Raw genomic sequence first — 14,127 nt, 5'->3', positions numbered from 1 at the left:
AACACATTGTCGACGCGGTTATTGATGAAGTTTGGAATTCTTGGACATTTACACTAGGGACGCAAACCTAATTTCAGGACCCGTTCATTGTGGGACATCTAACTTTCTGGTCAATCACCAAGTAGCAATTACGAATTGTATGGTCATCTCATGCTCGCAGCAATTTCTCTGTGTATTTATGCCAAAATAAACGTAGAAATGTTACTAACAATTGTACCGAGCATCACATTTATAAAACAGTTTATTAATATCAAATTACATTCACATGTTTTCAACACCATCTTAATCTAGATAAACAAATCGGCTTCATTCAACCTCTGCGGTCGGGCCTTCCTGACTGCCGAAAATCATTGTCAATTATGTCGTTCGAATTATGCATTCGCACATGATACAACACTTTCTGCTTGTCAACGTAAGTGACCATTTCGAAAAGAACAGCGCCAGACATCCGATCGTCCGGAATAACGCGCGCAATCCTGTGGGTAAGCTTCTTCATATCCGGGCTAAGCCCGAACGATGCCTTGACAGTACTGGTCATTTGTTCTATATCGCCCGTAGACAAGCCTGGACGCTGCAGACGCAGAACATTGGTGGTACCGCGTGGACCACAAGATTTTCTCATATGCTCGACGATCGCCTTCAAAGTGTCCACTTCGCGCTGAAGATCCTCGTTTGATGCCGTAAGTTTATCGCTCTTCCCCGTGCGACACAGGTTGGTGATGGGATCCAGATCGCATTCGAACGGAACGTTTTCGTCGAAGCCCAATTCATTTGAGTGAGAATCGTCAAAAGAAGTGGGCCCTTCAGGCATATCTCCTTCTGAAAACGTAGGCTTCACGCCAAAGGTTGGACGGCGATCTGGCAGTTCTGTGGGCTGTCCAAAGCGAATGTCGATATCCGGATCAGCTGAAGTTGTTTCGCAATTGCATTTGTTGACAATTGAGTCTAAAGGTAGATAAAAGTTTGTTAACTACTCTGAAAAAAAATAGAACATGGTGGATTCCTACCTGTAACCCACAGTTTCTGCAGATGCGAACGAGTAACATTTGAGCTATCTCCCAGCAATACAAAATAGTACAGAGCATCTCCTTTCTTCACAACAGCTTCTGTATCTTCAACGATGAACTTTCCGTAAGTAACCGTCGTAGTGTTGTGGCAAACATCGCATTGCTGCGACGGCTCAGGCACTCGATTCACGTATAGCTCAATCCCAAAGAACGTCGTATTCGGATTACGTTGAACCATGGATACTGTCAAACCATTCGGTTCGTGCGCCTCAAAATTCACAAACGGTCCATGTCGATGCCAGTGATGTCGCCCATGGTGGTGTCCATGTCCGTGACTGTGACCGCCGTGTCCGTGGCCATGACCGCGACCGTGTCCATGACTGTGATCATGTCCATGCTGATGACCGTTCCGGTGATCACCATGATGACACCCATCGTGATGGCGATGCCCGGATACCAAAATCAGCAAACAACTCGCAAACACGATCAATTTGATCATCATTTTGAAAATTACAAATAAAAAACGAAGAATGGTAGAACAACTGCTCTTGATCGACTCTCAACACTAACTGTTTGGGGATACTAGTTCAGCAAGTCGGGGTTCTCTTAATATTTAAAGCTCTACTCTCGGTTCGGGCTGCGCCGTTATCAGAGTCAGAGAGTGGGCTTTTTCGTAATCAATAAAGATCAATAGGTCAAAACCGCGGTGTGTGTGATCCAATGAGTGAATAATAAACAAAATGCTGGGTTATTTGTCAGTAGCATCTTTGAGATTCAGTAGGAAAAAAGATTCGCATTCGTATGTGGATCTGGTTGCAATTTGTTACGCATAGAGCCATGGGTTCTATGAACACAATCAAGAGTGATTCATTGTTTTTGTAGCGTCATAACAGTTCAACAATAATTATTTCTAACGAAACGATGACTGTAGTTTAAGTGATCGAAATAATTGCAAAGATAAGATGGGCTATACAAGTTTAAAGCTGCTTGTCATGAACGAATTGATCTCTAGGATACACCGAAAACGCTAAAAAGTTATCTCCGCATAACAGGCGTAACCTCGTTTACGTCCAGTGAGATTGTGATCTCTGTATCCACACAATATCAGAGCCTGGAGCGAGTTGTTACTCTTTTGATTCGAAAATCTTGTTAAATTACCATTGCCGACCATTTTTACCAAAATTAGAAATAGAAGACTCAGATGCAGGGCCGTAGCGCACAGTGCAAATCGACTTCAAAATTTTGTTTAATCTAGTATGCCATGCTCTTCATACATGCTTGAAGTATGTTGCTCGAACATTAAAGATCGTGTTTATTATACCAAAAAAAACCTAGATTACCAAACAGTGTTGTCGTTGTCCATAGAAAAAAAATATTTTATAAAACAGATTCATCTTTGGCCTAGCTCAACATTATTAAACGTTTAAGTTTTGAGTGAAAATCAAAATGGAAGGTCTACAACACGGGTTCCCAACCGGTGGTCCGCGGCCCCCTGGGGGGCCGTGAAGTCAGTCCAGGGGGGCCGCGATGTTATCAAAAAACCCCAAGAGCCACAATTTGAGGAACAAATTTTCAGCATAAAACGCTCTTAGAAGAAAAAATTTTCGGCTGCGCCGCTATTTTTAAACCACGACTTCAATTACTGAATGTACACGTTGACATGTATGTCATTGTTGACGAAATGTGAGTATGAAATAAAAAAAAGTATCATTTAACGTCGAAAATCCCTCCCACAGTAAATTTCAGTCTATGCCACTGTACCCAAATAACTCGGCTTCGTTTATTTAATTCATATTTTTTTCTGAAAATTTTGATTGGGCCCCAGATGCTTTGACAATTATTAAAGGGGTCGCCACCTCAAAAAGGTTGGGAACCCCTGGTCTACAACACATCAGTAGAATCTATTTTTTTCGTTTTGCACGGTAACATGTTTTGATGTTTGTGAAAATAAAATGTCATAATGTAAGTACTATATGGCGTAGAGAAAAAACGACCCCAAAATTCAAATTGATGAAACAAAAAATGACCTCAAAAGACCTCTCTGAATTTTTCATCATGTTTTCATTATAGTATCCGCTGAATACTGAATTCGACTGCAGCTGCTTTTATTTGCTAATTTTTTTAGTAATCAAGCTTTTTCCGTGTGATGTATTTATAATCAAAATCGAAGATATTTTTGATCAAGTGTTCTTTCTGATCCATTCAAACGAAAAATGTATCAGTTTATATTGTTTCCTCGTTTCTTTATGAAACTGCTGATTTCTACGAGGAATTTGAGGGTAAACTTCAACGTATTCTCCAGTTTTAAAGTATGCAACTGGACTAGAAATGGCCAAACGACTTTCAAGAAACAACATGTTCGGTGAGAATAAAGTTTGGTGAATAAGTCATTCTTGCAATTACCTTTTTATTATGATCTATCTGTTTATAAAGCTGCCTAAACTGCATTCTAGAAAAAAAACAGCAAATTTTAAATAAATTGGCGTTTAAGACACTTAAGCGATTATGAATTTTACATAGGACATTTATGCAAAATGAAGCTTTTATCAAGTTTGTCGACTTCACCGAAGATACCTTTGAGAAAAAACCCTGATTAATCCACCAAGTGGTGATAGCGCCTTTCTCGTCGAATATGCCGACGTAAGCCGAAGTGTTCCTGAATCCTGAGAATACTTTATTGAGAAAAGCAAGAATTTTATCAAAGCCATTATCGAATAGAAAAACATATTGATGATGCATATTCCGACGTTATGTTCAACGTATAGGCAGAGCTTAAAAATATCAGAGCTCTCAGTTGACTGCTTGACCACCTTCACTGTCATTGGAGGCCAATCAATATGAAGACGATGATTACAAGCTAAGATATAATCTTTTTCACAACCACAGATCACTTTGGGGTCGTCGACAAAGTTTTTTCTGTACACTTCAGGCTATATTTTATTATCGCTGATTACAAGATCCATGTAAAATTGAACAGAACAAAATGCAAGCAAGTGAGAAATCCCAATAAAATTACAGAGCGCGAGGGCGCAACCAGTCACATCAGAATTTTGTGTAGTAACTTTAGACGCAAAAGGGGATTGAAAAAAAATTGTTCAGGGTTGTTGCGATTAAATTATAATTTTCCCATACAACGTTGACTGTAAGAATGAGTAGGAATCTGAAATGGTGTGATTTGATGAGTTCTGAGATCACTTTAGTTTTGTCATGATGAAGAGAACAATTACACATATCTATCGCTTGCTATGATTTTGCTCACTTTCGTAGTTCCGACAAAGCACCCAAAGTTGGTTCTGTAATACTGCTGGTAGTCTCTAATGTGGATTGAGCCTATTTTCTTGCTAACCGGTAATCAGGTTATCAAAAAAGCCGCGATTTGACGTGTGGCATGCATTAGTTTGGTTAACTTTTGTATATGGCCACTTCCGGCGGGACACCCGGAACCACAAACACTACCGGTAGTAACTTATGTAGTCTGTGCCTATTTTCTTACTAACCACGCATCAGGTAATCGAAAAGGCCGTGATTTGATGCACCGAATGCATGAGTTTGGTTCAAGTTTATATTTTACCACTTACGGCGAGACATCTGGAACCAGGACAGTACCAATTGTCCCAAATATGGCATGAAACTAGTTTCCTCTAACTGTTCACCCGATTTCCCAGAAAGCCACGAATTGATGTGTCACATGCATGGGTTTGGATCATTTTTACATTTTACCAATTCCAGCAGGACACCCGGAACCGGTTCTGGAACACTACCGGTAGTCTCTAATGTGATCTGAGACTATTTTCTTGCTGATCGTTCTTCAGGTTATCGAAAAAGCCGGCATTTAATGAGCCGCACGCATGTGTTTGGTTTCCTTCCACATTCGTCTACTTCCGGCGGGATACCCGGAATCGGTTCTGATACACTACTGGTTTTCCCTAATGTGGTCTTTTTTTTGTTAACCGTTCATCAGATTACCTAAAAAGCTGCGATTTGATGTGTCACATGCATGGGTTTGGTTCTCTTTTACATTTGACCACTTCCGGCGGGACAACTGCAACCGATTCCGGAACACTACCGGTAGTTTCTAATGTAGTCTGGTTCTATTTTCTTGCTAATCGTTCATCGGGTTTTTGAAAAAGCCGAAAAGCAAGATTTTCTTGCTAACCGTTTATCAGGTTATCGAGAAAGCCGCGATTTGATGTGTCGCGTGCATAGGTTTGCTCCACTTTAATATTTGTCCACTTCCGGCGGGACACCCGGAACCGGTTCTGGAACACTACCGGTTCAGATATGGTCTGAGAATATTTTCCTGCATACCGTTCATCAGGTTATGGAAAATGCCGCGGTTTTATGTGTCGCATGCATAGGGTTGTAGCATTTTCATATCTGGCCCCTTCCTGGGGTACCGGTCCGGAACACCTAAATGGCCATAACTCCGGAACGGCTGGACTGGTCCAAACCATTTTCAATAGGAAACAATGGGACCAGATTCCGCGTCGAATGAACCGTCGGTCATTAAAATCGGTTGAGGTTTACTGCCAAAAAGTGATGTTAGTTTTTTGTACACACACATACACACATACACACATACATACACACAGACATCACCTCAATTCGTCGAGCTGAGTATATGTGACTCGATCCTCCGGGCCTTCTATCAAAAAGTCATTTTTGGAGTGAACATATAGCCTTTCCAGTACACTTAGTGTACGAGAAAGGCAAAAAATGTATGGTACGTTAGTTATGATATTATTTGTCCTGCAGTTCCACACATTCGCAGCACTGTGTAGCGTGCGGTTGGCCAGATTGATCCCAGTCAAAGTCGCCAGCTACATAGAGGCTCTAAGGTGGAAAGGATGTTGTTGTTGAATATACATACATGTTACCTAGATTTAACTATTTGCTGTATCTAGGATTGATCTTGTATTTAATTCCACGGATCGGTATGGTATTACTTTCTAGTATTTATCATGAATTCAAGAAATTAAACCACATACCATTAACACAAGAAACTAGGAGTTTTTTGTTTTGTTTTGAAAAAAAAAAAAATTTTACTACACTATATTGACTACTGCGGTTTTGGATACAGCCAGAGCCGGATTTAGAGGAAATGCGGAGCACACAAAAATCACTAAAACATTGAATTTCTTTTTTTATCTTTATTATCGAGACTTTCAGCCCGAGGCAATTAATTTCCTTGCTCCATGAAGTGCCCTCAGAAGTTGATTTAAGAAATTTGCCAAAAATCATTTATTTCTCAGAATTTCTTGTAGCAATCACGTAGATCTTTTCATGCTTAATAGGTCACATACTTTGCGAGAACAAAAATAATGGAACTTTTTTATTACATAATCTAAAAGTATACTACCTAGACCATAGTTTCCCAAAATGTGGGTCGCGACCCCCCAGAGGGGTCGCTGGCCTTCAAAAGAGGGTCGCGAGAGACAGTCTCACTTTGTCATTATTGATATAAGTACATTATGTTTTAATTTTATTATGTTTGTTGGAAGATAGAAAAGTTTTAATAAATAAACGCTAAAGTACATAGTCATTGTTTGAGAATATCTTAAAATTTGCTAAGTTTTTTACCATGAAAAAAATATTGTTTATGGTATTTAAGTTTACATTTTTCCCTGGTGGGTCGCGGAAAGTTAGCCCAGTAGCAAGAGGGGTCGCCATCCGAAAAGATTGGGAACCTATGATCTAGACAATACACATTAAGCGCTGTCCATAAACTAGGTAGCTTTTTTTGCCATCCCAGCTCCTCCCCCCCCTCTCGTAGACTTTTGTTCAAACTAAATTTTCGAAATTTGTATGGAGCGTAGAATTTGGCAAGACTTACCCCTATCTCAGAAACTTTGAAGCGTGCATCAATCCCCTTTGATCAACACATCACTAATAATTTACATTCTAAGCAGAGCTATGAAAAATGTTGTTTCATTACAGATTTGAAATTCTATATTTTTACGACTATAAAAAAAAAACAATATAAAGTGTGCCAGCTTGAATTTTATAGCTGAAATTTTCGAGAGGTTTCTAGTGAAATTCTAGAATTTCTAGGAGATGCCTGATGAAAACTCTGGAGAAGTTGATGGTCTAACTATCACCATAATGAATGGAGAACACTTAACAAAAACTTGTTCTAACGCGACTGCTTGGGGAGGTTCTGGTGGCCTCCCAAAATAATTTTCCACAAAACTCTGAAATCAAAGAGGAAATTCTAATAGTTTAATAGTTTATTTTCAATGTAACGGGATCCTATTATAATTAAGTTCCTGGTGGAATTTCTGACTTTCAGCTGTGTTCATAAAAATAGCAGTGAAAGCCAACTTTCGTACAAAATGGCCAACTTAGAAATCGGCTCTCCACGAGGTGAGTTTAATTTACACTCACCTCGTGGACAGTTGCCTTCGCAGCTCTCTCGCAACTTCGGTATGCGTGTGCGATCCTTACTCTATTTGGCAAACTTTTAGACGAAACCACAATGCATAAGTCGTCCATACATCGTTTTTGATTGCACGCTTCCGAGCTGAGAAAATAGCAAGTGCGTGTAACTCTTTGCAAGTGAGTGTTCCCATCCCTGGCTGTAACTTTGGTCTCCTATGACCGCTCGAGTTGAAAATTCAACAGTGAACTACAATTAGATTTCTAAATTTTGAAAAATGTATCGATTTTTTGATTTTATACGAAAGAGCACCTTTTTCTGAGCCAGTGTGATTTTTTTCAGATTTTTAGAACTTTATTTTGGAACCTAAAATCAATTTCAAAGAGATTTTTAGAAATCACCTTTTGACAGCTGGGCAACTGTTTAACAGCTCCGCCCAGTACAAACTGCGACGAGGGGTGATTCGATAAATCGCTCCCATACAAACTTCAAATTGATTTTTAAATAAGTTCCCGGGCACCAAAACTCATGAAAATTTGGATTTCGGATCAGTTTGACATGCAGATTCAGAATATCGAATTATCTCAACACCGTTAACTCCTAAACTACCAAGGGTCCAAAAAAAGTCGGAAGTCCAACTTTGACAAGGCATTTCTCGACCGTTTTTCAACCGATTTTAAAACTTTTTTTTTTGCGATGGAACCGGACAGGTTTCAAGAATAGTGTCCATTTTAAAGATTTCAAAATAGAAGCGTCTACCCAAAGTTATTAGGCAAAAGGCACTTCCTACTTTTTTTGAGAACGCATTTTTTGCACACTTTGATCAATAAAGTAAAATTTAAAGCGATGACATATGGTTTTTTCGACCCTAAATCATGCGTACATCCAAAGTGAACATGTTTATGCAAAATAAGTGATTTTTCAGTACACTGATATTTTAATTTACTGAAAAAACTACTAAAATACCCAATTTTTCACATAAAATAAGCAATAAATCAAAATTCAAAGCGATAAAATGTAGTTTTTTTGGTCTTAAATTGTTCGTAGGATAGTACTGGACATTTTTGATGAACAATAAAAATATTCTCATTACACTCTTATTTTGTTTTACACGAAGAACTACGAAAATTCCATATTTTTCACACAAAGTAGTCAACAAAACTAAAATTAAAACGATAACTTTTAGTTTTTTAGCCTTGAATTGTTCTTAGTAGTTTGGAGGACATACTTGAAGATTAATAGTGATGTTTTCATTACACTCAAATTTGGATTTACTCTAAAACCATCAAAAGTACCACATTTCTCACACAAAGTGGTTAACAAATAAAAATGGCTAACAATTCATTGTAGTTTTTTGTCTTGAAATTATCCGTGAAAGAGTTCAGGACATATTTGATGAACAATAGTCACGTTTTTATGACACTCTTAATTTATTTTACTCAAAAAGTTACAAAAATACTATAATTTTCAATAAACCAAAATTTAAAGCCATAACATGTAGTTTTTTGGGCTTAAATTTCCAGTAGAATGTACTGGTAGAATGTTCCAGTAGAATGCATAGCGTTCTCAAAAAAGTAGGAAGTGCCTTTTGCTTGAGTTGAGGCTTAAGAAGGATAGCAGATTATCTCGAAGAAACACAAGGTCAACTACACCATTGCTCCGGTTAGCTCAGTAAGGGCAGAATACTGTGGAGGGTGCCCTGGTACTCCACAGGCTCCGTTAAGCGGTTAAGATTTTATTATACCCCCTAACCATTCATTCCTAGGCACGGTAAGCATATAGCCGCATCACACCATGAATTAGGGGTCATCTGTTTAATGGACTCTTACCACCGGAACAAGCGGTCCGTAGTGTATTCTTAGCCAATTGAGACAACCGCCACCGACACTACACAGCTATCTAGGCTGATCGAGAAAAGAAGTTAATATTGATGATCAACTTCATACGGGCTCGAACAGCCGACTTTGATTTCAGAGATTTGTGGAAAATTCTTTTAGGAGACCGCCATAACCTCCCCCAGCAGTCGTGTTAGAACAAATTTTTGTTAAGTGCTCTTCATTCATTATGGTGATAGACTATCAACTTCGCCAGAGTTTTCATCAGGGATATCCTAGAAATTCTAGAATTTTACTACATCTGGGATCTAGTGTAGCGAACACACTTTATATAGATTTCTTTTATATGTAATTATTTTTACGATATAATTTCAAATCTGTTAGAAATAAATCTAGTGGATTCTTCCACAGTGGCATGTAAGAATGTTTGACATTTTTTTTTATGGGCGAAAATATTTCGTCTATATAAAGGGCCCCCACAACACTGTGATCGCGGCATTTGTTAATCCGGCCCTGAATATCAATGACCAAGCATCTTAGTTGTTACAAAGAAATTCATATTCCATCGATCATGTTGGTCTTTAGATTTCATCTTGTACCGAACCCTCTAAGCAGAATACCCTCTTCTTTTCGAATGAGTGTAATCAGTTTCGTATCTTTTAATTCCGCCCTAATTGGTTATCCTTTGACAGATTCGCGTATTTCGACTACCACTTGTAATCTTCCTCAGTGTCAGTTATCAGTCAGTGGTAGTTGAAATACGCGTATCTGTCAAAGGATAAGCAATTAGGGCGGAATTAAAAGGTACGAAACTGATTACACTCATTCTTTAGATTTCAATTTGTTCTCAATAATTCAATGACACATTTTTGTTGAAGGCGTGAAGTTTTAACTGCTGTCACGGCTATGAATAATGAAAGGAAATAAATCATATTGCTGGCAAACAAAATCAAAAATCAAAATTCTATCATATTTTTTTTTTATTTTTTATTAATGTGTATTTTAACTTAAATGCTAATTCTACACTCACTATCATAAAACTGAATTCAACGAAATGTCGAAATTAATCTCTAACCTAAAATGCAATAGCATTTGTCACTTTTCCATATCCAAATGTGGTTTGTTGTGACTAAATACCGCTTTCTATCGGATTTTTAATCTGTATTATCAAATTCAGCTGGCAACGAGATTAAATGCACCGCATAACCACTTATTCCACTTTATTATCCCATGCACGCGTAAATATATACAGCTGCAAGTAATAATTACACCACATTTAATGTAAAAAAGTAGAAGTTCGTATGCTGGTACTGTCCCAATCTTAATCGAATTTAATCATTTCATTATGTGTGACCAGTCGGAAAACAACAGGAAAAATCCATTAACGAAAATGAGACACATTTTCGCCCTTCGATTTACCCCGGATATGCGGTCTACTGATCCATAGCGTGAATGAAACCATCGGACGGTAATGTTTGAGTAATCTTTTTAATGCTTTCATTCGCTCAATGAAGCGGAAGATTCTGTATAAGCTACATTATTGGACTTATACAAAAAACTGCCTCGAATCAAAATAGTAGTTCACGCAACTAGGTGCAGAATGATGATTTTTACAGGACGAGTCGTACATTTATCCTACGAGGCTTGCCGAGTTGGATAATTACGATGAGTGCTGTAAAAATCGAGTTTTGCACCGTGTTACGTTACAATAGGAAGCAATCAGTGAAGTACTAGATTGAAAGTAGTGAGCTGGATTTTTGTATGGTGAGATAATCAATTCTCCGTTTCTGCAATGAAATGGTGCAAACAGCGTGGGTTATATGATTTCTTGCATAATTTGATGCTGTTTGAGTAAAACTTTGGATAACTATGTTGTTTATGTTGCAAGAAATGGAGAAAACAACAACACTGTTTCCCAAAGTTTTGCTCAAACAGCATCAAATTAGGCAAGAAATCATATAACCCACGCTGTTTGCACCATTTCATTGCAGAAACGGAGAATTGATTATCTCACCATACAAAAATCCAGCTCACTACTTTCAATCTAGTACTTCACTGATTGCTTCCTATTGTCACAAGTTTTCAAACCTGCGTCCAGAAAGCAGCAAGAAGTTGATCAAAACTGAAAACGGTGCTGTAATAGTTAATTACGCAACGCAAATCAGTGCTGTAATGAACCATTACAGCACTGCACAATGGTCCACGAAACAAATTTACGAGGAAAGATGCATTCAGTGCCGTCAAATGAGTTTTTAGACAAATATGGTCTTCTAGAAAGTTGTTCCTAAAAGTAAGGCCCTCTTTTCAATATACATGAAAAGAATCTATATATATAAAAATGCAGTGGCATACGTGGGACCGCGCATAACTTGCGAACGGAAGGTCCGATTTTGGTCGTCTTAGTTTTGTTCTGTTAGTTTTCACCCAAGGAAGGTTTATGAGACAAAAAACATGGAAAAATTGAGAATTTTTGAAAATCGATCTCCCATACATTTTGTGACCGGCCTCTTGGTCTTGGATAGAAACTTGAAACGTCAAAAAACGCAGTAGGCAAGACAAAGTTTGCCGGGTACAGCTAGTAACTATATACATTCTTTGCGAAAGTTGTAGATCTATCAATTTTGAGCAAGTTTGCTGAAGACACTTTTTATGTAGCTTTAAAATTGACCGATCTAGAGGTATTTTTCTGAATAAGCTTAGGGTGGTTCAAGAAAAACCGGTTTTCTGGCGTTAACTTTTTCAGTTTCGATTTTTCATCAAAGTCGCCCAAGAAACACTTGTAGAGCATTTGAAGACACGTCGTTTCGTGCGCTGAGATGGTCGTTATCTCGTTTGGTTCAAAAGTCACAGGCGATTTTCTTAAAAAAATCATAGTTTTTTTTTAAATGTGCTATGACGGGTTGGGGCGAACATAAAAAATATCTTATGCCGCATTCGAAAGAAGAAATGTTGTTATAAAACGTATCAAAAAATTAGAGGGGTGTTGTTTTTGTAACTCATGTGAAAAATACTTGAAAAGTGCCTATTTTTTTCTAGAAAATCAGCAATATCTTTTGAACGGAATGACGTAGCAACATTTTCAGCGCACGAAAATGTGCGTTTTTTAAAGATCTAAAAATGGTTCTACGACAACTTTGATGAGAAATTTGAAACAAAAAAGATAAAGCGTTTAAACTGTTTTGGCCAAATTTGAAGCATTTTCCCATAGTTTTCATAGGGTGACACTAGAACAAATCGTTTTATTGCTTTATCTTTTATGTTTCAAATTTCTCGTCAAAGTCGCCTAAGAACCACTTTTAGAGCTTCCAAAAACGCGCACTTTCGTGCGCTGAAAATGTTGCTACGTCATTCCGTTCAAAAGATATTGATGATTTTCTAGAAAAATTAGGCACTTTTCAAGTATTTTTCACTTCAATTACAAAAATAACACCCCTCTAATTTTTTGATATGTTTTATAACAACATTTCTTCTTTCGAATGCGGGCAAAAGATATTTTTTATGTTTGCCCCAACCCGTCATAGCACCTTTTAGAAAAAAACTATGATTTTTTAAGAAAAACGCCTGTAACTTTTGAACCAAAAGAGATAACGACCACGCGTCTTCAAATGCTCTAAAAGTGTTTCTTGGGCGACTTTGATGAAAAATCGAAACTGAAAAAGTTAACGCTAGAAAACCGGTTTTTCTTGAACCACCCTAAGCTTATTCAGAAAAATACCTCTAGATCGGTCAATTTTAAAGCTACATAAAAAGTGTCTTCAGCAAACTTGCTCAAAATTGATAGATCTGCAACTTTCACGAAGAATGTATATAGTTATTCTTGCAAATAAAAAAGTTTGGTTTCCAATTGGTCGGGGTTCTGCTAAACCGAACTAAGCGCCAAAAAGTTTATTCCGAGAAAATTAAGTGCAAAGTTCAACCACTCACAAATAAACAACAGCTTAGATTATTTGAAACTTTTTCGCACACATGTAACTTACAAGTCTTTATTAACCATCAGAGATGAAGAATACATGTAAATTATATGAAATCATTGATATAATAACATTTAATTTCTCAGTACTTTGCACTCAGTTCACTCTGGCTGAACAAAAACATTGAGATATGGTTAATAGTTCAGTGTGGCTGACTGTGTTTCTTTGTTTCAGAGAAAACCAGTCGGATTGTGAAAAAATCTCGATTGTTCAGTGTCTATGAAGTTGAAATCGATATCACTTACAATCCTTTACCTGAGTCAGAGAGGACGCGTATAGTATAGTAGCACAGAGGTCTCAAAATAGTTTTAAATATGAACTGCGGAAGCCCTCCCAGCTCAGCTCTTCCCACCCATGTTTTTTTTTTTCATAGGCGGTGCATGTGTGCAGGCACAAAGCAAGAGTGATTAATGATGTTCATGCATGTCCTGAGGTCCTGACATGTGAAAGTGGGGCAATTTGTGTACTTCAAATTTATGCTGGTCGAAGAAAACCATGAAAATATTCTGCCAAAGTGAACTAAGCACAAAAAAGTTTTCGAAAATATGAAAGAGATTATAACTTGGATCTTTTAAGTGATAACCAAGACCGTTACCTCTAGGTCATTTTACCTAGCTGAAGGTCAGTCGTTATGTCTTAATCAAGTTTTAAACTTTCTTCTCAAGGAAGGTTTTCGTGAAAATGCCATTTTTCGATCAGCCAAAGTGAACCAAGTGTATGATTATTTTTCAAGCTTTATTATTCTAACTGGCCTTGCTGTTCAATGACGGCTTCTGGGTTAAATTATCAGTATGAGGTGTATCGACATAACGCATGTATTTAAAACCAGTTAAGTTTTGTATTGTTGAGAATAAATTGATATATAAATGCAGTGTATTTGGTTCGGTCTGGCTGAATGTGATTTGCACATATGGCGATCAACGCCATCGAAACATAAT

At 37.7% G+C, this 14,127-nt stretch overlaps 1 protein-coding gene across 1 annotated transcript; it reads right to left on the bottom strand.

Moving 5' to 3' along the window:
• Positions 1 to 223: 223 nt before the first annotated feature.
• Positions 224 to 1,604, bottom strand: LOC109430111 (uncharacterized). Its single transcript, XM_019706142.3, has 2 exons — positions 1,008 to 1,604; positions 224 to 945 (listed from the first exon to the last, which is right to left on the bottom strand). The coding sequence occupies exons 1-2, from the start codon at positions 1,507 to 1,509 to the stop codon at positions 311 to 313; spliced, it is 1,137 nt and encodes a 378-aa protein (XP_019561687.3). The 5' UTR covers positions 1,510 to 1,604; the 3' UTR covers positions 224 to 310.
• Between the last annotated feature and the right edge of the window lie 12,523 nt (positions 1,605 to 14,127).

Source organism: Aedes albopictus, chromosome 2 (genome assembly GCF_035046485.1).
Source record: "Aedes albopictus strain Foshan chromosome 2, AalbF5, whole genome shotgun sequence".
NCBI lineage: Eukaryota > Metazoa > Arthropoda > Insecta > Diptera > Culicidae > Aedes > Aedes albopictus.
The sequence above is the reverse complement of the archived record's forward strand: the minus strand, read 5'-3'. Positions and strand labels throughout refer to the sequence as shown.

Bases quoted from the DNA above. Each gene is read 5' to 3' on its own strand.
- LOC109430111 (XM_019706142.3), bottom strand. From the start codon at position 1,509: ATGATGATCAAATTGATCGTGTTTGCGAGTTGTTTGCTGATTTTGGTA. The intron at 946-1,007 runs GTAGGAATCCAC...ATCTACCTTTAG, and splicing joins GCAGAAACTGTGGGTTACAG to ACTCAATTGTCAACAAATGC.